This window comes from Poeciliopsis prolifica, unplaced genomic scaffold, assembly GCF_027474105.1.
Source record: "Poeciliopsis prolifica strain line A6 unplaced genomic scaffold, Auburn_PproV2 SCAFFOLD101, whole genome shotgun sequence".
In the NCBI taxonomy this organism is placed as follows: domain Eukaryota; kingdom Metazoa; phylum Chordata; class Actinopteri; order Cyprinodontiformes; family Poeciliidae; genus Poeciliopsis; species Poeciliopsis prolifica.
This window is the reverse complement of record NW_026562476.1, coordinates 809335-834924: the sequence shown is the minus strand read 5'-3', so window position 1 is coordinate 834924 and position 25590 is coordinate 809335. Positions and strand designations below refer to the sequence as shown.

The 25590-nt window shown below is 37.9% G+C and overlaps 2 protein-coding genes across 2 annotated transcripts; one reads left to right on the top strand and one right to left on the bottom strand.

The window, feature by feature from the left end:
* Positions 1 to 500: 500 nt before the first annotated feature.
* mks1 (MKS transition zone complex subunit 1) lies at positions 501 to 11199 on the bottom strand. The gene is made up of 18 exons (XM_055023486.1): positions 10929 to 11199; positions 10723 to 10844; positions 10539 to 10591; positions 9772 to 9939; positions 9513 to 9607; positions 9301 to 9429; positions 9076 to 9180; positions 8528 to 8636; positions 8392 to 8448; positions 8160 to 8202; positions 8018 to 8080; positions 7311 to 7381; positions 7164 to 7233; positions 5413 to 5520; positions 4954 to 5087; positions 4236 to 4318; positions 1314 to 1411; positions 501 to 870 (listed from the first exon to the last, which is right to left on the bottom strand). Exons 1-18 carry the CDS (start codon positions 11003 to 11005, stop codon positions 767 to 769), a joined length of 1689 nt encoding a protein of 562 aa, XP_054879461.1. The 5' UTR covers positions 11006 to 11199; the 3' UTR covers positions 501 to 766.
* Positions 11200 to 12342: 1143 nt separating this feature from the next.
* zw10 (zw10 kinetochore protein) lies at positions 12343 to 21393 on the top strand. The gene is made up of 16 exons (XM_055023485.1): positions 12343 to 12524; positions 13065 to 13199; positions 13277 to 13378; positions 13460 to 13537; positions 14293 to 14452; positions 14612 to 14764; positions 15312 to 15509; positions 15600 to 15736; positions 15814 to 15996; positions 16854 to 17077; positions 17164 to 17235; positions 17317 to 17486; positions 18501 to 18631; positions 18917 to 19048; positions 19749 to 19951; positions 20824 to 21393. Exons 1-16 carry the CDS (start codon positions 12420 to 12422, stop codon positions 20942 to 20944), a joined length of 2304 nt encoding a protein of 767 aa, XP_054879460.1. The 5' UTR covers positions 12343 to 12419; the 3' UTR covers positions 20945 to 21393.
* Positions 21394 to 25590: the final 4197 nt, after the last annotated feature.

The window sequence follows — 25590 nt, the reverse complement described above, 5'->3', positions numbered from 1 at the left end:
ACAAAAAAAAACTGTCTCGTGCAACTCAAGTGAAAAGAAAAAACTTATCTATTCTGTTGGGAAACAATACTGTGGTTACATAAGTGTTTAGATCGATACTTTTCTGAAGACCCTTTAGCTACTTTTATTACAGCATTCAGTCTTTGTGGGTAGAAGTCTGAGTATTTTTGACAAAAATGTTGAAAATTTACCAGATTGCAAGGTAATTCTCACAGATTTTCAATCAGATTCAGATCTGGGTAATTCCAAACCCATAACTACCTTCCAGACTTCTATTGTAGGAAGGACAGGTTCTCTTATGTGACCTGCAAACAATGCTAAACACCACTCAGCTCGAAGTTGAAGTCTTTGAGATTTGATCAACAGCTAATATTGGTAATGTGATGTTCACCCTCAGTAGCTTTCTGACAAAACGTACTGAATAAAATATATTTTATGTTACAATAGATTAAAAGTGGCCATATACACAACGACAAAAAGTACACACAAACAAGGAAACGTTTGTGTTTGCATGTTTATTTCACAACAATACTAGATCCATAATGTTACAATTTGAATGAAAAATTAATGACAAAAGTTTTAAAAAAATAATATTTTGTCTTTGAAAATCAGTCCTTTTTTTAACCAAAGACTAACATTAACTATGAAATAATATAATGCAAAAGAGAAACAAAGAATACAAGCGACTTGGCATTCCTTTGCTTACATTTGTGTTTCTGTCTGCACAGATGATATGCTGGCTCTGCTTTCAGCTTCATTTTGACTCCTATGCAGAGGACTCTGGCTGGTGTTGGGCAGCAGAGTTAAGAACATCTCTTGGAAGACTTTCTCTGGCCTCTTGCAGCCTTTTATGAGCCCTTTGATAGGCCTCTAAAAGGAAAGAAACAGGTGAACTACATTACCCATAACTTCGAGTGCCACAAAATGTCATAGAGATAACAGATGTTCACTTTTTGTGCTTGAAGCCTCCAAATGACAGAACACCTGACACATTTATATGACATACAGATCAGTCGGCAGTTTGAGGTTAAGTGCCTTGCCCAGGCATGGACATGTAGCAAGAGGAAGCTGGAATTGAACCTACAACTGTCAGATCTCAAGATAATCACTCTACCCACTCTGCCCGTAAATTCTTCTGTTTGATTAAAATGAAATATCACGTAGAAATAATCTCTGAATAATTGGTGTCATCTCTGCTGTCTTTATACTGACTTAGAAAAATTCTAACTGTTTACAACATACATGGAAAGAACAGTTTCAGCAACCTAACCACAAATTCCCTAGAATCAAAACTGAAATTCATCAGTTTTTACCCAGAATGCTGCAGACCATTCCCTGCTGACTAAAACCTCCGAGGTGGTCGACCACTTTCTGTCTTCTCTTCTTCAGAAGGGCAGCATCAGCAAAGGCCCTGAAACCAACAAACCAAATATCAAAACACTGAACCAGACATTCAATTATTTATTGGTAAGATTAAAGTGTGTACAGTATTGCATATAGGAGTTAAATCAGAAATGTTATCATTTTTTTTAGACTTTAACAACTTAATAATAATAATAATAAGATCATAATAATAATAATAATAATAATAATAGGAAGAAGAAAAAGAATAGTGAGACTTTTTTTTCATCTGCATGCTTCTGAATCTTCTCTATGTGGCAAATATTTTTCTAGTAATTAAGTCTGACCTTTATTTCGTCACAAATCTAATTATGTGAGTAATTTCTTTAGTTATTGAGTGATGGTTATGTTTGCTGTCCTGCATGATTTAATGTTCAGTCTTCTTCCTGTGTCAGCTGGTAGAGCATGGAGTTAAGTAAACAAATGTCAACTTAAGTAATCTGTTTTTTAAAAGGTTGTCTTCACATATTTTTTATATATGTCAATTTACAAGTACATTTTGTATTTATGTGTGATTGAATCACAACTTTCTTTTAATAAAAAAGCCCACCACCCTAAACAGCCCCCTCAATAAAAATTTGTAAACTATCTCAAAATAAATTCATTATTCATTTACTTTGACAACATATTTTGACACAAAACATTTGAGAAAAATCACAATAAAAACATTTTGAAAAAAACAATTGGTCAAAACTTTATTGACAATCCAATTCACATTAAACAAATGTTTATTATGCTGTAAGGGGACCTTTATTTTTACATGCAAATGTAATTTTCATTGTCCAGGAATTTTAAATGAGTAATTTACAATTGAATGTTTCTCTGGGGTATCAATCCTTGTGTTGTCTTGCAGGTCAAAAGTGACCCATTACCACAATTACCTGAAGAAAAAGTACCCTAAACTATCTTTTTTCTGACTTGAAATTTTATGAGTTTTCCTAAATTGACCCAGTCATTAAAAAAAATGCTACTTTGTTTTTGTTTATATTTTCATAGGGGCTGTACAGCACTTGGGTACAAGGATTATCTTATGGGTCCTTTTTGATCCATGCATTATAAAAGCATTTAAGCACCAGGAAAAAAAAGTTCAAAGGCCATACACAAACTTTCTCTAATATATACAGACACACCACCACCCCCCACACACACACCTGCACCCCACTCACACACACGCACGCACGCACACACACTCGCACGCATGAACACACACACACACACACACACCCCCACACACACCCACTCGCACGCACAAACACACACACACACACACACACACACACACATGCACACACACACACACACACACACACCACACACCCACTCGCACGCACAAACACACACACACACACACACACACACACACACACACACACACACACACACACACACATGCACACATACACATATCAAAGAAACTGGATTGGTGTACGAATTGAACTTGCATTTGACTTGCATCTGCACTCTCAATCTGCAGCTAAGTCCTCATCAAACTCCCAAACACAATAGAAAACAATCTCAGACAAAATAAAAACAACTTAGATATAGAGGATATGAAGGTACGCTGAATCTGAGTATCCCTAGTTGAAGCAATGAGTAAACATTTCACTGCCCAACAGGTGCAGTGTGTTGTATGTTTGGACGTACTGTCCTACATGGGAACTTCAGCATAAGCAGTTGAACATCTTATGTTGAACAAATTCTTGTGCTGAAGATGTTCAATGTAAGAGCGTCTTCATATGGTGAAGAGCATCTTCATGCTATGAAGATTTTCTTGAACATTTTGTGTTCAATGTGGGATGTTCTTCATCTTATGTTCAACATGTGGTGGGAAGGATAGGATGTTCTTCGGCTTATGTTGAGGAAGTTCAACATAAGTTAAAGATGATGTTCTCGTGAAGATGTTGTTCATCTTATGTTCGACACCTGATGTTGAGCAGAAGATGTTCTTCATCTTGTGTTGAAAATCTCATATAATTGAGACACCACATAAGAGCTGATGTTAAAATGTTCACAAAATCAAGCTACATTTTGTTTTGTTGTTACAAAAAGTAGTTTTATAATTCAATTCCTAAAAGAATATATAAAGGAATTAACTGTTACAAAAATGTTCCAAATTGTAGATTTTTCGTTCCCTTCCAGTTTAATTAAATTCAGAAGTAAGAACTTCATATTTATATAATTACAATAATAAACCTTTTCTGTGTAAAAAAAAACCGCTACAACACTTGGTTTGTGGTAAAAAGAAAAAAAGAGTGTAATCCTGTTGATCGTCTTTTTGTACTGTATAACAAAAATATATGATAAACAATAAATTGAATTGAGTTGAATTGATAAATTCAGATTGTTTAAATATTGCAAAATAGATTTTGGATTTTAAATTCAATTAATTTGCTTTATTTTGTTAGGGTGGCTCATTTTTGACCAGTAGAAGAAGGGGAGTGAACAAAATGTTAGGATTGCACAAGGTTAATATGATGTAACACCCATTTCTCAAGTAGACCAAAGTTAATCTTGCAATGCAAACAAAGCATGGTAATGGAGTTTTTAAAAAATCTGCAAAGCTCACTGCTGCAGAACTGCAGCAAAAAATGTCATCTCCATGACAACCACTAGACACCTTCTCTCCTACTATCCTCACTGTGAATGAATGAAGTTTGTGGGAACAGAGGTGAAGCCATGTGGCTTGATCTGATGAGAGTAACATTCAACTAATAGCCACAAACACTTTATGTAGGCCCATTTGACTGAAATAACAGAACATTTTTAATATAAATTGTATCTATCAGTTGATTCATTCTTCTTTTTAGTTAGCTGGACGTGTGGAAGGAGTTTACCTGGCTTGTTGCATGCAGTGCAGCCTAAAGGTAACACTTCCTGTGGTTTCAGTGCAAAAGCCAAAGCGACTCAGCCTCTCTCCCTGAAGCCAAACACAAACATAACATTAAGCATCTAAATATTGAGGGCTTTAAATCTTTCATTACTTTTGCAAATGTCTACATACATACTTTTAAATTAGAGACAAACAATAAATGTGACCTCCACCACAGTTTTTATTAAAACTAGATGCCAAAGGGCATGTTTAGGAAAGCCTGTAGATCCACTTCAATGTAATATGTAGTCATTTTCCATAAAATAAGATATGTACGATATGTAGCACATATAAAATAAGATATGTACTACATATTCTATTTTAGGATATGTGTCCGACGAACAGTTAGGTTTGTTTGTCAGATTAAAAGTACATTTTAAAACTACCAAACTTTAGCAGGTGTTAAACACATGTTTAACTAAGCCCATATTGCTGGATGTAAAAAAGTTTTTCTTTTATCTGATGTAGTATTTTAATTTCAAATGTGTTTTCATTTGCTGAAAGGGGAAAATTATCATGATCAACAGAAATAAAGGCTTGATAATAACAGTCTTCATGTAGTTAATCTATATAATATGTTTCACTTAGGGGCTTCAGTTACTAAAATAAATGAACAACAAATAAATGGAAGATATCTCATGATGGACTGAACTGCATGTACAGTTTACCAGTTAGAAGTCTACCTTAAATGTCCCTGGTACTCTGACGTAGCTGTTGTCTTCAAGTTCTGCAGAACCTCCGATAAAAAAGCGCCTCAAAGCAGAAACTATCCCCGTCTGAACAGGTCTCCATGTGTGACATGTCACTGTGTGTTTACCTTGCACACATGCATAGATATTGCAGACTATTAGAACAAAATATTTCACATCTAAATCATATTTTGCAGTACTTCATTTGTGTTCTGATCTTTAGTTACCAGATTAATTTATCATATGTAGATTTTGTAATGTTGCACCATCAAGCCAAAACTGAATAAGTAACATTAAGTTCAGGTAAAATATAAGCAAAGACTTCCACAAGTTAGTAAATGTAAAAACAAAAAAAAAAGGAGAAAGAGAAAACAGTTTCACAAATCAGAATAAAAGACTGATCTCAAAAACAGGAAAAGTTATATGTTTTGTAGCTTTTAGTGGAGGATTCACCAGGCATGGTGGGAAACTGTAGATATCCGTAGCCTTCAGTTCGGTAACGCTGCCAGAAGTCAAGGGACAAGACTTTGAAGTAAAGCACCGGCCACTGAGGAATTAATTCTGAAATTACAAAGAATAATTAATATTATTAACAATTGTTAGGTGTTTCTGTATGCTTTGAGTTCAGCTGGCATATTAGCTGTTAATACAATGAATTTTTCTAAATGAGGTACAAATAAAGGATTATTCTATTCTATTCTTTTTCATGTTGGTCAGTCATTGTTTTATAGTCCAGAAAGATGTAGTGACATTTTGAACCTTCTTAGAACCTTTTATACTACTCTTGTATTTCTTTGTGCTTGAAAAATAATCACAGTGTAAAGAATGTGTGTGACTCCATTTTTGGTGCAGCAGGGTTGGGAATAACCTTGTAATTAACTACAGTGAACCCTTGTTATAACGCGGTTCATCTTCACGGTCTCGCTGCTTCGCGGATTTTTTTGTGCACTTTTTATTTTCCACCGTGAAAAATTGTATTCTGCGTCCTGATTGGCTAAACAGTCTCTCCGCTTCTTCTCTACCTGTGTCAATAACGTTGCGGTTTAATATGTACACGTACAGAAAACAGCTCGGCAAATTTACCTTTGCAAATTCTCTTGAGATTTCAAGTTTCTCTAAAACCCATAATGTTCTGCACCGACAAAAAGGCACTTGCGGTCGGGCCCAAAAGGCAGAGGAAGATTCGAACTATCGCAGAAAAAGTTCAACTTCTGGACATGCTACTCAAACATAATCGATGATGGCATGTCGGTTTATAAGAATCTTTTTGCCCAGAAGAAAAAAGAGCGCCAACAACTACCTATACCTATAACCCTATAACCCTGACCCTAACCGCTGCAGAGCGGAGTCAGGATGCAGCGGCTCAGTCAGAACAGCAGTGAACACACGCGAGTCACTATTTGTCCTACTGGACTTTGTAGTTTTTTTCATAATCATTTTTCAACTTCTCCCGTTCTAATCCAATGACTCGGGTCGCGGTGGGGCGGTGCTGATCTCTGCAATTTGAAGTTCGTATTGATGATTGAAGTTTTATTTTACAGTACAGTAGTTATTTGTAAAAAAAACAAAACACACATCAATACAGTACTTTTATTTGTCAAACAAATGCTTGGGCCTGTAAAAAGCTTTTGTTCTTTGGTTTAAATGTGTTATGGAGTAATAATTGTAAAAAATAAATAAAGGTTATTACTTCACGGATTTGGCCTGTCACGGGTTCTTTTTGGAACGTAAGGGTTCACTGCACATCAAAGTCTAAAGAACAAGATCCTGAGCACAGCTAGAAAGTCTCCAAAAATAACTGTAGTTCACATTTTCTGTGAAACTATAAATTTTCTCTTGTTTGCTCACATTATTTTCTTCACCTTACTTTTGAAATTTGATGGAAGCAGTCATGATAAAGTGAGACATATTTGAAATAGAAAATACAAAACTGCTTAGCTACGTTTTATATTTTCTAGCAAGTAAATGAAGAGCAAGCGTATCAATAATATCCAGATATTCATTCTACATTCACTACAAAGGAAGTTTCTCAACATCGTTTAAAAAAACAAAAGCTTTATTTGCATGTGAAGGTGAGATGCAAAAAGACCAGAAATTTCTTTAACAAAAGATTTATGTCAGTGTACATGGGGCAATACTCCTTCATGTTTTAAACCACATTGTTGTGTTATTTGTGGAAGAAATAAAATCAAAGGGCTGCTCACCTTCATTCTCTTTTTCACTCATGTAAAAAGCCTCAAAGCTGAAAGGGTAGCTGAAGAACGCTACGTTTTCCTGTTGATAGATTTCAAATGACAGGTTTTAATACATTTCCTCAGTGATTCTATAAAGTTAAGAAATAAAGTACACACCTTCCCCAATGATTTTGTCCTGCAGGTCTGAGTAACTCCTGACATCAGCTGGTACGGTAAGCTGGACCAATCTAAAACACATATTAAGTGAATAATGCAGAAGATAATTCAATATTTAAGCAAAATCTTTCACATGTGGATACAAAAAACAAACTGGGCACTGAACATTTAAAGATGGTCATCATGATCATTAAGGAAATTGTATTTTTGCACATAAAAAATTATCAAACACTAACAACTTAAACATTAAACATACAAAACAATTAGTGAAAGCTAATGCTAACCATTAAGACAACTATCTCTCAGTCTGTGTCACACATCTTCATCTTCTTCCAGCTGACAACTACAGGTGTGAGACTCACAAACAGCAAAGTCCTCAGTTTCTGATTTTTAAAGTTGTATGAGTAGAATTACTTCAGCAAAAACATCTGATGTGACATTAAGTTAATTCAAGTCATGAAAATGGTTAATGTTTTCTGGCAATAAATGGTTTAGAAGATTCGTAAACCTCAATCATCTTGAAAATTGATTGGCAATCCTGAAATTTAAGTGGCTAATGGGAAATATTAGAGAACATATAACCTGAGGAGTGAGCACAGAAATTGTTATGCTTATATCCAGACTTGAATCATTTTTGCAGTAATATGCTGCTCTACAGGTAACCTGGTCAAATTAGACCTCAACACAATCAAAAATGTGTGACTCACTATTTGGCAAGTCCATGAAGAAGTTGATGTACAAGTTATCGTATTCAAAGTCGCGAGCCGACACTGGAAAGAAGAAATATACATGAGAGTGTCAAAGTCTAAATGTGAATCTCCATAATAACGTCCAAACACCTTTCCTCACCTATCTCTCCGTGCAGCAGGTAACGTACGACACCTATAGGAGGCTGCAGGATAAAGCACAGACAATATTGAATCTACTGTATTACACTAATACAGCAGTGTAATACACTACTGATATTGAACCAATATCTTCAAACATCACAAAATATTTTTAAGGTTTGGACAGTGTGGCCTGAACTGTTCAATCAACAACACAAGGGTTTCTTCTGCTAATATGTCTTTTTGTCTTTTACCATTTCAAAGTCCTGTCCTACAAGGCTGTTGAGGTACTCCTTGTGTCTGCTATACAACTGCAAGCAAGGAGAATGTATCAATATATTGGTTGTTTGACTCCAATAATGCAGCACTTGAACACAAATAATCTCATACATCTTTGTACATGATCTGCTCTCTCTCTCGCTCCTCTGGTTTCATCACTCTGGATGCGTTCTCCAAAGTTAAGCGCCACACTTCTCTCTTCTCCCCATCTGATACAATCCTGCGAAATAGAGCAAGTAATCACTCTTTAGCTGATTTACTGAACATTGTTTCTTCAATGAAATGCTCTAATTTTTCCTTTGCTTTGCTTTGCTCAAGTATTCATGCAGCTCCTTCCCAGGTCATCCACAAGGCTTATAGCATGGTGGGCTCTAAAAATTTGTATACTGAAACTAAGTTGTTGCAATGGATCTAATTAAAGGGCACCAGAGTAAAAAGGGTGGATACGAGTAAACGTCACAATTTTTCAATTATTATTTGTTCAATTTTTAGAAAACCATTCTTCATTTTCTTTCCCCTTTACAATTCTGAGCTACTTTGTGCTGGTCCATCACAGAACATCCCAGCAAAACACACTGGAGTTTTTGACAATATGTAGAAAAGATTAGAGTGGGGGGGCTCCACAGGTTTCCTTTTGCTATAATGTGTTGTAAACTTGCCTGTAGGGCTCTCTGCCTTTGTTGAAGTTGGGTTTTACAATGATAGTACCACTACCATCAGTTTTTATGGTTGCCAGCAAACACTCATTCTCTTTTTGGCCCAACCTGAGACAGCGGGTGCAAAGAATAGGACATAATATTCACAATAGACACTCTCAGTAAGTTGATACTTGAACTTGAAACATATCAGTTTTTATATATGATGAACATTTCTCATGGTCTTACTTTCCAGGTGGGCCCAAGTCACCCATGATGTGCATGGTCTGCATGGCGTTATTTACCACATGACTGCTCTTGACAAACTCATCTGTGGGATCCCAGTTGATGATTCTTGACTTAGTGATGTTGCTATCCCTTTAAAAACAATATATACTTTTTTAATTAGGATTATTTTTGTTTAATCATTTTATGTTTGCATGTGCTGGATTTTCACCTACGTGGTGCGTCTCTCCTGCCGTCTGTGTCTGACACTGGCCATCCTCTCAGCCAGGAAGGTGGGACGTGACTTGGTCGTGGAGACCAAGTCATTGTGCTGTTTTCAAGACGGAAAATAAAGAGAAGATCAAAGTCATCAATCAAAAATATCAACTAGATGCAGAGTAGCGCAAACAATTAAAACTAATTTGATCCAACTTCTGGAATAGTATTTCTTTCAATAACGACCATAATAAAAAGATTTTAAAAAATAAAATTCACCAGTTGGTGGAGTGGGAAACAGTTGGTGTATCGATCGTGATCAGTGTATGTGAAAATTCTCTGATTGCGTCGGCCCTTGGCCTTATTGAGAGCCCTGATTTCTGAGTGATACTGGCGGTCCAGCGGAGTCTGACAGGCTGCCTCATTCTGGAACAGTTCCACTTCATACTGGGACCACAGACAGACACATGAGGTAGGAGGTAAGGTCATGTGGGAAAATATAGAAAACCTTATGACAGCATGTGGTTTATATAACATATTTGGATACTGTGATATTTAAGATACATGTCAGAAATACTGAGTACTATAAATAATCAAAATAGAATATTTTGTGAAATGCAATAAAAGTGACGAGGAATAACCCCAGCTCAAGAGTTTAAGGAGGTTTAAAGATGTCTCAATAGATACTCACAAGTGCAGGACATTTAAAACAACCTTCAACATGCTCAGTGGTCCAAACACTGTTAGTTTGGACACCAAAACAGAAGACATGTTTTGTATAAACCAAATACAGAATTAAAATGTAAAAATGAACGGATTAAAACTTAATCGCACTGAAGTTGATGATGGACAAATGATGGAACATGGGTTAAATTATAAAATTATTTTGATTAAATTGTACATTTTTTGATTTTAGAGACTCCATACAACATAATTTGTAATGTGTAAAACATGTAGAATATTTGTCCAAAAAGGATATATAAGCAGGTGTTTTACTAGAACAGTTGGTAAGTTTTCTGGGATAAACAAACTAAACCAGTGAAGACCTGGCTGAAGAGTTTCTCCTGCCAGCCAACCACCACCTCCTCTTCATTATCGCCTGTCAACAAAAAGCAAAAGAGATGCTAAATGACTGAAATCCTCCCTCATTACAGTGACTAAACATCCTCTGATAAGAGGATGACCCATTACTATGTGTCCATTCCGGTGTTTTACTAGTAGTTACAGTACCTGTCTGGCCCTGTGAGGTGAGAGTCTTCAGCTCAATGTCCTTCCTGCATTTCTGGGTCAGAACCTGGTGCTGGAGGTGCTGTGAGAGGACCGCTGTGGAGGTCACCCTCTGTATACGGACTCTTGCATGCGAACAGAAATGTGAAAACCATGGAAACTGACCTTTATCAGTTTCATTTAACAACTTTATTCAAGAAGCTACTTACTTTATTTTTAAGTTTTTGATGGCATCCCGGGAGCGATAAACAGCATCTCCGGTGTGTGTGTTCCAGCACTCGGCCATTATCAAACAATCCCAGCCACCGGTGTCCTACAGTAACCAGTCAATCCGCATCGACTTAACATTTGCTAACCAGACACATTTTGTAGGTCGAAGGTCTATAAACTAAATACTCGATGAGGTAGTTAATCAGCTCAGCAGCTACAAGAAGAAGATTCCGAATGTTCAGCACAGAACACCGTAAGCTAACTGTTGTCGTTTCCATAGAGATTTTGGGTGGGTTTTTTTTTCTTCTTTTTTTAAAGTACGAAGGTTTGCTTGGGAGCTCAATTGATCATTACTGCCATCTGCTGATCTGGATGAAAATTCAAGAAACGCGAATAATAATAATAATAATAATAATAATAATAATAATAATAATAATAATAATAATAATAATAATAATAATAATAATAATATATTTTGGAAAGACAATTAATAATTAACTTTAGAAATTGTTATATTGATGCTAAATGTTCTGCAGTCCAATTGCTGCAGAAAGTCCTCCATATGACCAGTCCAAAAACAATATAATGAAGAACACTGACCACTTTAGCAACTACCAAGCTTGATGGTCACTGCTAGTGGTCTGCTGCAGTGGAAAAATGGAATAGAACAGAAGCATACTTCCAAATCTTTTGCGTCCAATCCTCAAATCAACAGCTACCAAGATGAAACTTGAAAATGGTTGTTCCAACAAAATCACAATAACAATGCTGGATTTTCTAGTACAATATTATGATGGGACCAGTCTTTTATGGTGAAGGCACACAATAAACAAATTAAACAAATACAAACAACAACAACAAAACGGGACAATATTTCAATTAATTTCTTAATAAAGTTAGTCAAAGAGCCACTTGAAGCTCTGGACTTTGATGTTCACACTAGGCTTTGGAAGCAGACTGACATTAGACTTCTGAAATGGCTTCAGCATCAAACTGATTAAAATGTATAGACTACCTTGCCATGTCTGTGTCATGAAATCGACCATGTTAATTTAGCTCTGCAATTTCTGATATTCAGAAAGAGCCAAACTATATTTTAAGCAGAATTTTGCCTGAAGCTTGTTCATGGCTATAAAAATGTTGGTGCGCCTATATGAATTTATCTATTTTGGCCCCCACATGAATTAGGATTTGCAAAAAATGGATATTTACGTACCCAACTCTTCTTTTAAAAGACAGTTGTAGTTGGTTGTGTAATCATTTAATCTTTGACAAAGAACAGTTCAAAGGCATTACAAAAAGCCCAACTTTAGTGACGTTTATACCACTGATGAGCGTATTGGCATACTTTGTCCAGTAGGAGGCAGTAGTTCACCCCCAACCTCCACCACAGAAGAAGCAGTGGAGGCGGGTTGTATTCAGCGCGGTTGGACTGTTACATTTCTGCTGATGTGTCGTGTTGTTCAAACATTATAACATTACTCTGCAGTATGGCTTCGTTTGTTACCGAGGTGCTCGCCAGCTCCGGGAAGCTAGAGAAGGAGGACCTGGTCAGCAAAATAAGCAGGATGTCCCGGAAGGTGGAAGACACCAAGGTAGTTTTTTCTGACTAGCTTTAGTAGCTGCTAACATTAGTGTGAAATAGTTTGAACTTTGAACACCTGGCTATTAGCTGAGCTCCGTTGGGAGATTTAAAGCAACATTAATCTCAGAAAGTAGTCATAGCGTTATTGAACAGAATTTAGTACATCGGCAGGACTGCCATAATGTTCTAAAAGGTATAAAAACATTTTGTTAATTGTCTGTTTGGGTGTCCTTGAATGCAGCTTTTTCAGCCTTGTTGCAAAATTTTTTAGCACTTCTCACTATTTCATTGGTTTTACTATATAAACAAATCAATTTCTGAAAATTCAATGCAAGTATTTGCTGAAGAGAATTGAGGCAAAACAGATGCTCTGGTCATATAAACTACCGTAGTTTCGTTTATCTTTCTTCCTGAAAGACCAGATTTGTAGAGTGAATGACAACAACCTTCACCAACATGGATGGAGGCTACATTCAACTTTGTATTTCTGTTATATGACTGCTGATGCACTAAAGTTCTGTTGATCAAAATTCTCTGTGTTCTTCTGCAGGAGGAAGTGTGTGACATGATAAACAAAAAGTACAGTGAATTTCTCCCAAACCTTCAAGCGTCAGAGGACCTGATGCAGCAGGTTGACATGATCTCTAAAGAAATGGAAACTCTCAAAAACTGCATTGAATTTGAGGTATAGTTTAAATTTAGGCCAAATGACACTCTGCTTGCAGCATTGCGACTATGATGCTTTTTCTTGTGTGGATTTAGGTGCAGCAGAACATCCATGTGGCAGTAAATGAATACATTAAGCTTAAGCAGCAGCTGGAGAAGAACACTGTGATCATAAAAATGCTTGAACATTTAAAAGAGGTACATGTTATTTGTTAAGCTTTTCTGTTGGATGTTGCAGCCTTTGATTCATTTTACCACTATTATTTTTTTGTGATTCAGTTTCACAGTGCGATGGAAGACTTCAACAAAACACTACAGGAGAAAAAGTATGTTGATGCTGCCACTCATCTGGAAAAAGTAAGATCTGCTTTCCTTATAGATTAAATGTTTCGATGGTGATACAATTGCTCAACCTGAAGGCATAATTTGTTTGCAGGATTATGAGAAATAAAAACGTTTTTTAATCCAGCAACAAAACATTTTATGAAATTAGCTGACTTATTAGCTAAATGTCTTTTTTTTTCTTTATTTACATTTTTCTAAATAAAAAATAAATTAAAGATGTTCCAGACTCCCATTTTCTACAAAATACATATTTCAAAGTTTTCACATTCAGCTCTTTTCATTATTAAATTATATTGAAAGGACATCCTTTATTTCTGCTTGCCACACCATTACTTTGATATTTGAATTCCTGATTGATAATCTGACAGCTAAGTGCAATTTGATTAAAGTCACACAGTGTTTGCTGGGTTTTTCTGTTCTGCATTGTGCACAGACTGTATGAAGCCATACCTCTTTATGTTTGTGTGTGTGTTAACTTTTCAGGCAATACATCCCTAACTTTAAAAGCTTACTTGGTAATTATGTTAAACCTTTTAAGCTTTTGATAATTTTTAAATTAATATCTCATTGCTTCATTTATTGACAAAAATCAATGTCAGAGATACTTCAGCTTTCCTATTAAAACTAACATCATTAATTAAAATGAATTTACAAAAGGGAAACAGGTAAAAACATGGTTGAGTATTCATGTGAATATTGAAATTACAGCTGCCGATAATCTTTTTTTACTAAATAAAACATTCATGTATATGTTCCTTCCTGTACAGGCGAGGAAAAACATGGATTCACTGAAGGATTGGAAAACATCCCAGGTACCTCTGCTTAGTTCTCTGAGCTCTGAGCTGACGGTGCAGAGAGAGAATTTAATTTACCACCTGGGAGACGAGTGGAAGCGCCTCGTCATCTGGAGAATACCGTCCAGAAAGGGTGAGACATTAGTTAGAGGTTGTCTAGTGGAAAAGAGCTAAGAAATTCTCTTTGTTTAAATATTTCTAATATTTACCCAAACTGTTGTGTACAGTTTCGAATATACCTGTTTGACTATCTGTGGGGCAGTAGTAATGATGGTTGAGAGTTTTTCTTTAGAATCTGCAGGTCCGAAGACCTTCCATAAGGTAGAGTTGGTGCTGAGTGAAGCCTGCAGTAAAGAGCTTGAGCAGAAGCCAACCCCTCTGCTGTGCTCCGTCCTGCAAGCTCTAGCGATCCAGGGAGACCTTCAGAACAAGATCAAACTCTTTAGTAAGAACAACCAACGTTTTAGAGTTTTCTGTGTGTTTGCACAGGTTTGGATAAGCTTGGAAAAAGGAAATGGAATGTAAAACTGCAACTCAATACCGGGAATGTATGTATTCCCTGATCCTCCTGTCTAGACATATTCATTTAAATCAGCTACGTCCAAATTGTGTCCCGGGAGCCACTTGTGAAGTTTGAATTAGTTTTCTTCAGCCCTTGACCATCAGCCAAGAGTGGGAACAGACAACAAAATAGGACGCTACTTGTCTAAACATCTACATCTGTTTGCCTTATTCAGTCTTATTTTCTCCATACATCCTTTTATTCTTCCATCTGTCCGTCCTTCTTTGACTAGTCTGTTTTGACTTTAGTTATTTTTCAATAAAGTAGTTGTTCAACAGTTGCAAATGTTCAAGTTTGGAACTTTTGACTAGAAGCTATGCTGATGAAATCTTTTTATTTTTTCTTTGTGCTGCATATTCAATCTTTTTTCCTTCTTTTTCTTTCTCTCTCTCTTTCTCTCTATCCCTCTCTCCCCCTTCCTTCCTTCCAGGTCAGGTTCTGTTGAAGAACATGCTGAAGCCGCTGGTTATGTACTCATCGCTTGAGCTTATTGTATCTGAGCAACATGGTGAGGGAACCATTTTGAGCCTGGAGTGTTTAGAGGAGGAGAAGAAGGAGCGATCCACTCCTTCTCAAGTCTACAAGAAACTACTGCTCTTACTAAAGACCTTACACACGCACCTGCTGGGTAGAAAAAGCCATATTTACATATTTACATTTTTATCTTGAGATACTCTTAGGCTAAAATCAAATTGCTGTTTGTTTTTTTCCCCCTAAGATGTTTCCATTGGAGACAAAAAACTCTCTATGATCCTTGGAAAGTTGATTTGGGAGGAAATGTCAAAGTGCATCATCCATGACTGTCTCGTGTACTCTATACCCACCAACAGCAGCGAGCTTGAAAGATACAACATTGTATGTACCCAAAACACTTCAACTCCGCCTCTTTATTGAATCACGCTTTTGACTTTATCGCATTTTCTGTGTTCAAGGTGATTAAAGAGACAGAGGTATTCGAGGAGGCTCTGAAGAATATGGAGTATCTGCAGGTCGATTCCACTGATCTGCTCAAATACGCCAGAGATGTCAACTGCCATTTTGCCAGCAAGAAGTGCAGGGACGTCATAGTAGCAGCGCGCAAGCTCATGACCTCCAAGATGCACAACACAGTTAAAGTATGTTTCCATCAACAGTAAAGGTCAGGTCTGTAAAAATACAGGGAAACGAAGGATTATAATGTATGAACATTATGGAATGCAATTCTTATTGAGTAAGAGTTAAATAATCAACTCTTAATTATGGGGAAAATGCACTTTATTTTGATTTTTATACTAATTTAGTAATCAATTAATTGTTTACTAACTGGACTAAGCAGACTCAAAAAGAAGCAACATGCTGAAAAAAGCCAATGCATTCAGAGCAGCAATTAAGCCTAAACTGTACAAAGAAATATATATATACAGAATTTAAGATTAAATATCTTTGTATGTAAATATGTTTTATCCAAAACTCCTCAAGTGTCAGTTTTAGCTTGACCTGGTTTAAAATCACTAAAGTATTGCATATTAGGCTTAACAAAAAGTTTGTTTTCTTAGCTCTAATAAAATTGAATTGCTTATTTGAATTGTTTAAGATCGTCCTAATATTGAATATAAATGTTTGAGGTTTTATTATTTGATTAATCATCAGAATAATCAATTCCTAAAATAATTATTCATTGCAGCCCTAATTCTCATACTTAAATTATTTTTAATGATTAGTTAGTTATTTTGTATGCACCATTGTTTCATTCATAGTTCTAAGTTTACAAGTACAGATGATGAAAAAGACAACAACAAGATGAAAGAGGGAAAATAATGTCACGAAAACATAAAAAGTGACTCAATCAAGGTGGCACAGTTCCGCTTGGTTGAGATTTGAAACGTGATTTAAAAATATGTAGGAATCTTTCAGCAGCATCCTCACATTGCTTACTGTCAAGTTCCTGTAGTCTATTTCGCTCAGTAGCTTTGATCCTTTTCTCCTCCATTAGATCAGTCCTGAGTCGAAACTGCGTCTACCCAAACTGCCTCCTCCGGGTTCAGAGGTGAAAGCGAAGCAGGAGGTGGTGAAGGAAGAGGTGTCGATGGAGAACTCCAAGCAGTTGTCTGCATGCAGTCTGCGCCTGCCAGCCTGTCGCATCAGTGAGTCTGTGCAGCAGCTGATGGAGCTGGCGGTCAACACGCTGTGTGAAGCTGCAGGAAGCTCCACTCAGTGGTAAGTTTCAGAGACTTTCACTGTTTAAATGCAGCCGGCCTCCTCCTGAGAGAAAAACCTAGCAAATATGTCTCTCTGTTTTTCAGCGCCTTGCAGCTCTTCTTCACTGTGAGAAACATTTTTCAGCTTTTCCATGATGTTGTGCCGACGTATCACAAGTAAGAATCCTTCCGTCCCAGGTCGCATAAACCAAATACTGTCTCTGGAGAGAGGAATGTTTGTAATTTTACTCTTTTTAGGGAGAACCTACTAAAGTTTCCACACCTTGCTGCTGTCCAGCACAACAACTGCATGTACGTGGCGCACCACCTGCTCACACTGGGGCACCATTTTCGAGCCCACCTGGCGCAGCCCCTCAGCGAGGGTGTCGCGACTTTCGTTGACATGGTGCCTGGATTCAGGAAACTGGGTGAGCCAGCAGTTAAGAAAAATATAGACATTAGAGGTGTATTGATCAATCATAATTGGGCGATTTTCATGAAAAAAGAGGTAAAGCAGTGCACAGCTACCAACACTCGCCCGGAAGAGCATGATTGTCACAATAGAGCATGATGGTCAGAAAGCTAAACAAATAACCTGTAAAATAATTCATGTCTTCGAGCTGGCGATGTGTGACTCTGGTTCTGGTCTTGCTCTTGGACTGCCGCTACGTGCTACTGGTAGTAATATTTCACAGATGGAAAATACAACTTTTAGCATAGAATGTTAATGCTGGAGAAAATGTCCTTTCTCTCCATCTCCACCAGACGGTGAACTCTCACACCGAACATGTGCTTAAAGCTGCGGCATGTAAATTAAAGAAAAAGATTTTATATACGAGTTAAAATATGTCTATTTTGTCCAAATTAGGTGAATTTATTGCCAGATAAGTTTTCCATTTTCCCAAACAATATAGTATAATTTATACCTAAAGCGAAAAATTATCAGCCATTTCAGGCAATCGCCTGTGATCGGCAGAGATCTGTTTCATGGATGATCGGTATCAGAATCAGCAGCAAAAATCCTGATCAAAGCATCTCTCGTCTTGCATTTAATTCATAATGGTCTTAAAAAAGTGTTTATAATGAATTGATGTTTAATGCAGAGATATCTAAACATTTTGCCATCTTGTCAAGAAGATGGCCACAATAATCTGAGGTAAAAATGCAACTGTAAAGGCATTGATTTTTTTTTTCTTTTTAGCTAAAATCAACTAAACATCCAATATTTTCATGAAATGAGCAGAGTGATTAATGGAGATGAGATCTTGAATCATTTCTAAACAAAAAATTTAAACGGTTGAACACGATCGTCTTATCAAAAGATAGACAGTTTTCTAAGTTTCTAGAAAACAAGAAAAAAAGTCTTGAAAGTTTATTTGCATATTTGTGGAGCCACACACATTTAGATCTGCACAAGCTTCAGGCTGTCCTGTGTTTGTTAGGTGCTCAGTGCTTTTTGGCCCAACTGAACGTCCAGAGAGCTGAACTCCTGGAGAGACTGTCCACGGCTCACAACTTCTGCAACCTGGATGATGAGGACAACTACACTGCAGCCAGCAAAGCAGTAAGACAGGTGAGAGACAGAGAGAGACCTGTAGCAGTTCAGAGTGTCTAGTGTGGTTTATTGTTTCATTTTGCAGCAGGTTAATGTGGGGATGTGGCCATGTAAATAAGACATTGTCTTGGCTAACAATCGGTGTCCGTCTATAACGTACGGGAACAGTTTTATAAATAAACTTTAAGCTCTTGTACAAAATAAATGTGCCTCTGATAAGTTAAAAATACAACTTTATTATATAATGTTTTTTCATTCATACACGGTTTCTCACTAATTGCTGATGTATATGTGTGTGTGCAGGTGATTCATCAGCTGAAGCAGCTGGGAACCGTGTGGCAGGATGTTCTTCCTGTCAGCATCTATTGTAAAGCCATTGGCAACCTGCTCAACACGGCCATCACAGAAATTATTGCTAAAATCATGATGCTTGAGGTTTGTTTTTGTTTTTATTTTTTATGCAGTGTACATATATGTGTTGTTGACATGACTGAATGTGGGTTAAAAGTTAATTTAAATTACTGTATGTTGTTCTTAATTAACGGTGAACCTAATATTGCTAAAATTAGTCAACTCTAGACCAAAAGGATTGTTGAATTTTAAGAAGGCAAGATTGCTTTTCATAAGCTATATAAAATAAATTGAGTTAAATAAGTTGCTTAGAAAAATGATTATAATTTTCTTCCTAAAATTGTACTTAGTTTATTATATTTTGCTATCGAATTTACTTTAGAACAAGAAAAAGAAGAAACCTTCAAGTAAGACCCTTTAAGTAAAAGTGTTTTCCATAATCCTTCTGCTCTAGTCTTCATTGTAATACATTTTTATTAAATGTTTAGTGTAACTTCATTTAGAAAATTGACACGCAAGTCTATTTCTTTTATTAAATGTGTGAAAGAAAAACGCAAAAATACATAATTTCATAAGCTCTGAAGACACTTAATGGCAAACTTACCCACATATTGAGTACATTTAATATTCCAATACAATGAGGAAAACAATTGGAATTTGATTTCGAGGTCTTGCTTAGTAAGGGAAAGGACACTTTCTCCAGCCTTAATGTTCTATTCAGATGTCTAAAAATTGTATTCATCCTTTCAACTATCTGTCATCTAGCATAAAACTTTATGTGCAGGACATTTCCTCTGAGGATGGAGAGCACCTCCATACCCTGTGCCAGACCATCATTGAGGAAGGCCCTCTGGTGTTCATTCCCCTGGCTGAAGAGAACAAAAATAAGAAGTATCAGGAGGAAGTGCCGCTCTACGTGAAGAAGTGGAGCGCTTTCAAGGAGCTCGTCATTGTGCTACGAGCCAACCTGCAAGAGATTGTTGACAGGTTAGAAAAGCTAAGGTCGTGACAGAACAAAGAGAATTCATTCTGAAAGCACAAGCTGAGGCTTTGATCTTTTTTAACATGTATTGATGAGGAGAATGTTAAAAAGAATTTATTTAATATTAAGTGAGTTCAAACATTAAAAAATTTTTTTCTACTTAGTTGGGTTTAAAGAAATTATAAGGCTGTATAAATTGTGTAAAAATGAAATGTATTGATCCAATGTTTCGGCCTGTCACAGTAAACCATTTGGCTGGACAATAAATGTCTGAAATTATTGTGACAAATAATATTGTCATTTGAGACCATTTTTAACTAATACAATAATAAAGACATAATAATAATATAAGAACGTCCTGTTGAAAATCAAAAACCTTAATTTTTAAAGACCTTCTAACTCTGGAACTGGAAAAGATTTTAAATATTCAAAATAAACAAAACAACCCAGTAATTAAAATGGGTTCTGAAATCTCTGTAACCAAAATTAGTTTAATAAATGTTACTCATTCAGCTTAGACAGGGGAAACAGGCAAAAGTGACAGATAGTGCAAACTGTCTGCTTCCTAATGAGTGTCAAATGTTTGAAGCGTTTTTCAAAATAGCGGCTTTTCAACAATATTGAAGATGAGTATCTTTCTAACCATTGTTGTCTAAAAGTAAATACTCAAGCTCATTTTAATTTATTATGTGATTAATTGATGTGCTTATTATTACAGTTATCATTAAGTGCTCATCTCTCATGCTTATCAGTGCTTATCTGAATTGCTTATCATTACAATATTTCTAGTGGTGTTCCTTATGGAAAGTAAACTGACAAGAAAATCTATTTTTTTCCTCCAATTTTGACATCTTTCTTTCTGGGCTTTTCTCCTCAGATGGACTGATGGTAAGGGTCCACTGGCTGTAGAGTTCTCCAGTTCGGAGGTGAAGAGTCTGGTCCGAGCTCTGTTTCAGAACACTGAGAGGAGAGCTGTTGCTTTAACAAAGATCAAGTAGACTATTGGACAAACAACAAAAGCACCAAGCAGACTGTGTTGTACCTTTTTCCTGAATGGAAAATCTGACGACTTTGCCTTTAGTCATTGTTTCATTTATAACCTTCACCTATATGAAAGATTAACAGATTGCTTAAGACATGAGAAGCTGCTGCGGGATGTTATTCCTGCACAAAACATCTGTACATTTCACTGCCTCAGTTGTGAAGCTTTGTTTTTTGTTTGGTAGCTTTCATATGTTAACATGATGAAATTTCCAGTTAAGTCAAACTCAGCTTTGTTTTCTTTTCAAGTTCTGTTCTTTTCTGGACATATGTCATTTTACAAAAAATTGTTTCAAGTTTAACATCCATGAAGTGGTAAATTTCTTGCAAATGACATGAAATTGAACTCTTCTGTAATGTATTTATTATTCTTTTAAATAAACCAAAATACTTTGCTTCTTTTCAACTTGACCTTGTACTCTCTGTTTTCCAACCCAGTTTTGAACCTTGAAAGAAAATGTTTTGTCCTGCCGACTTTTCTTAATAATGTGGTCAGACATCTTATTCGGGTGTAATCGGATGCTTGAAACTCATGAGTTGGTGTTGAAGAGGAATGCTGGGATTGATTATTTTATCATGGATCTATAGTCTAAATCTATTTCATATTTTCCATTGTAAGGCAGCACTACAAATACTACTTTATGACGTGACATCAGAATGACAATTAGGGAGTTTCACACATCTGCTTCAACCCTAAGGTACACTTTCATATGCATGTTCATTGGGTCACAGAATTATATGCAACTATGGTAATGTCCATCTAACTTTCTACGAAGGAGATGCGTTCTGAGTCCCAGAGCTGAACATGTTTTGTTGGTTTATGCTGACTGAAGATAATATCGTCATCCACAGTGAAGCAAATGCTACATCATTTTGAGCTGCAAGGCCACTCAGAGGATGAGTGGTTACTCCAAAAGTAACATGTATGCAGATTACATTTTACAAATGCACAGAGACAGATAAATTATGGAGATATGGCCTGTGGGTTCATAAAATTGAAGTTGAAGTATTTGGGCATAAACAGACTTACACCCTCACACATAATTAATATTAAAATAGATCACAGAATTAAATAAGTTTATATATATATATATATATATATATATATATATATATATATATATATATATATAAAAAATTCCCTTCTCACCCACCGCGGGTGGTTCTTATCCTCTGAGCTCGGGTCCTCTACCAGAGGCCTGGGAGCTTGAGGGTTCTGCGCAGTATCTTGGCTGTGCCAAGGACTGCTGCACATTTCTGGACTGAGATGTCTGATGTTGTTCCTGGGATCTGTTGTAGCCACTGCTCCAGTTTGGGGGTTACTGCCCCGAGGGCCCCGATGACCACAGGCACCACTGTGGTCTTCACCTTCCAGGCCCTCTCCAGTTCCTCCCTGAGGCCCTGGTATTTCTCTAGTTTCTCGTGCTCCTTTTTCCTGATGTTGCAATCACTTGGTATTGCTACATCTACCACAACGGCTTTCCTCTGATGTTTATCCACTACGACAATGTCTGGTTGGTTCGCCATTACCATTCTGTCTGTCTGGATCTGGAAGTCCCACAGGATCTTAGCTCTGGCGTTCTCCACCACCTTTGGGGGTGTTTCCCACTTTGATCTCGGGGTTTCCAGTCCATATTCTGCACAGATGTTTCTGTACACTATGCCTGCCACTTGGTTATGTCGCTCCATGTACGCTTTCCCTGCCAGTATCTTGCACCCTGCTGTGATGTGCTGGACTGTCTCAGGGGCCTCCTTGCACAACCTACACCTTGGGTCTTGTCTGGTGTGGTAGATCTGGGCCTCTATTGCTCTGGTGTTTAGGGCCTGTTCCTGGGCTGCCAGGATGAGGGCCTCTGTGCTGTCCTTGAGTCCAGCTTTTTCCAGCCATTGGTAGGATTTACTGATATCAGCCACTTGGGTTATTTGCTGGTGGTACATCCCATGTAGGGGTTTGTCCTCCCATGATGGTATCTCTGGCACCTCAACCTCCGTTCCCTGTTGTCTGAGACATTCACTGAGCACATTGTCTGTTGAGGCTTTGTCCCTGATGTATTTATGGATCTTAGTTGTTTCGTCCTGGACAGTGGTTCTCACACTCACTAGTCCTCTGCCTCCGTCCTTGCGGCTCGTGTACAGTCTCAGGGTCCTGGATTTGGGATGGAACCCTCCATGCATGGTTAGTAGCTTTCTAGTCTTAATATCTGTGGCTTTTATCTCCTCCTTTGGCCAGCTGATTATTCCAGCAGGGTATCTGATTACTGGCAGGGCATAGCTGTTTATCGCACTGATTTTGTTCTTGCCATTGAGCTGGCTTCTCAGGACTTGCCTTATTCGTTGGAGGTATTTAGCTGTGGCTCCTTTCCTTGTGGCCTCATCGAGGTTGCCATTTGCTTGTGGTATACCTAGGTACTTGTAACTGTCCTCTATGTCTGCTATTGTTCCTTGTGGGAGTGAGACTCCTTCTGTGTGGATCACCTTCCCCCTCTTTGTGATCAGCCGACCACACTTCTCTAGTCCGAATGACATCCCAATGTCAGTGCTGTAGATCCTGGTGGTGTGGATCAGTGAGTCGATGTCTCGCTCATCTTGGCATACAGCTTGATGTCATCCATGTAGAGGAGGTGACTGATGTTGGCCCCATTTTTGAGTCGGTATCCGTAGCCAGTCTTGTTGATAATTTGGCTGAGGGGGTTCAGGCCTATGCAGAACAGTAGCGGGGACAGAGCATCTCCTTGGTATATGCCACATTTGATGGACACTTGTGCAAGTGGTTTGCAGTTGGCTTCAAGGGTGGTTTTCCACAGCTTCATCGAGTTTGCAATGAAGGCTCTCAGAATCCTGTTGATGTTATACATCTGTAGGCATTCAATGATCCAAGTATGCGGCATTGAGTCATAGGCTTTCTTGTAATCGATCCAAGCCATGCACAGGTTGGTGTGTCGGGTTTTGCAGTCTCAGGCAACTGTGCGGTCTACGAGGAGTTGGTGATTGGCTCCTCTGGTATTTACACAGATACCCGTCTGTGCCGTGCTCATGTGTTTATCCATGTGTTTGCTTATCTTGGCCGCTATGATCCCTGACATGAGCTTCCAGGTTGTGGAGAGGCAGGTTATTGGTCGGTAGTTGGGTGGGACTGGACCCTTTGATGGATCCTTCTGGATTAGGATTGTCCGCCCTTCAGTTAACCATTCAGGGTGAGTCCCACTTTGTAGCAGCTGGTTCATTTGGGCTGCCAGTCGCTCATGGAGAGCAGTGAGTTTCTTTAGCCAGTAGGCATGGATCATGTCTGTCCAGTTTTCATGCCTGAGAGTCTTTCTTCTGTCACAGTGATGGTTACCGGGGCTTGCTCAGGGAGGTTGCTGTGGTCTCGTAGAGAGATCAGCCACTGTGCATTGCTGTTGTGGGACGCCTCCCTTTCCCATATGCCTTTCCAGTATTGTTCAGTCTCCAGCCTTGGTGGGTCTGCTCTGTTGTTATTACCCTGCCATTGAGAGTACACCTTAGCTGGTTGAGTGGAGAAGAGCCGGTTAATCCTTCTGGATTCATTCTCCCGTGTGTATCTCTTTAGGCGGCTGGCCAAGGCTTGGAGCCTCTGTTTGGCAGTTTCAAGTGCTTCAGGTATGGGCATCTGGTCTTTTCATTGTACCCTTGTGGAGCTCTGACAGTTGGCTCACTTCCCTCCTTGTTACCTTGATTTTAGCCTCTAACCGTCTTTTCCATGGTGGGTATTGGGTCTCATGGTTGCTCTTATAGCCAAGTATCTCAAGGATCACTGATGCTGAGTTGTAGATCAGCTCATTGTTGCATCAATGCTGCATTCACATTCTCAATGAGACTTTCTGATGGTACTTCACTCAGCCGTTGTAATTGGCGCCGAGGAGGCCTGGTTGTCATTCTCTCTCTCAGGTCAGCAGCTGTCTCGTTCAGCTCTGTTTCGCTCATTGGGGCCGTGTATCCCCTCACTGGGTGGGGACTTGTAGTTAAGTCCCCACAGTTCTGACATCCGGGTTCCTCCCTTTTGCCGTAGCATTTGTGTTGTATCTCGTCAATCTCAAGTTGTGATAGCAGTTGCCGTTTGCGGATGTTGGAACACTGAGCTACTAGTTGTTTAGCGCTTAGTGTTGACTGGGGATGTCGAAGTAACCATTCCTTCCCAGTCTTTGCATGTAACCCCTCTGACTAGGGTTACTTGAGTAGTAGCATTCCAACAGATCCACATTTTCATCTCTCGCCCATTTCCGTCTTGTTCCAGTAGCCCATTTGTCATCAAGGTGCTCTGGTTCCCCAACACCTGACGCAGACCTTGTTTGGCCGGGCGACGTCTGAGCCGGCATGTTACGCAACTTAGTATCTCTCATGGTATGAGGTAGGCAGTAGCTTGAAGGGTCTTGCCTTAAGGACCCAGACTGGATTCGAACCCTGCCCTCTCGGGTGATATACTGATGCCTTATGTATTGAGCTATATATATATATATATATATATATATATATATATATATATATATATATATATATATATATATATATATATATATATATATATATATATATATATATCCAATATAAGTGATATATATATATATCCAATATAAGTGAAATATAT

Excerpts from the sequence above, each read along its gene's own strand:
- zw10 (XM_055023485.1), top strand. The coding sequence starts at position 12,420 with ATGGCTTCGTTTGTTACCGAGGTGCTCGCCAGCTCCGGGAAGCTAGAG. Across the intron at positions 12,525-13,064 it reads GGAAGGTGGAAGACACCAAG|GAGGAAGTGTGTGACATGAT; the intron begins GTAGTTTTTTCT and ends GTTCTTCTGCAG. Across the intron at positions 17,078-17,163 it reads GCAGGAAGCTCCACTCAGTG|CGCCTTGCAGCTCTTCTTCA; the intron begins GTAAGTTTCAGA and ends TCTGTTTTTCAG.
- mks1 (XM_055023486.1), bottom strand. The coding sequence starts at position 11,005 with ATGGCCGAGTGCTGGAACACACACACCGGAGATGCTGTTTATCGCTCC. Across the intron at positions 8,449-8,527 it reads AGCAGATCATGTACAAAGAT|TTGTATAGCAGACACAAGGA; the intron begins GTATGAGATTAT and ends CCTTGCTTGCAG. Across the intron at positions 5,088-5,412 it reads ACAGTTTCCCACCATGCCTG|GTAAACACACAGTGACATGT; the intron begins GTGAATCCTCCA and ends CATGTGTGCAAG.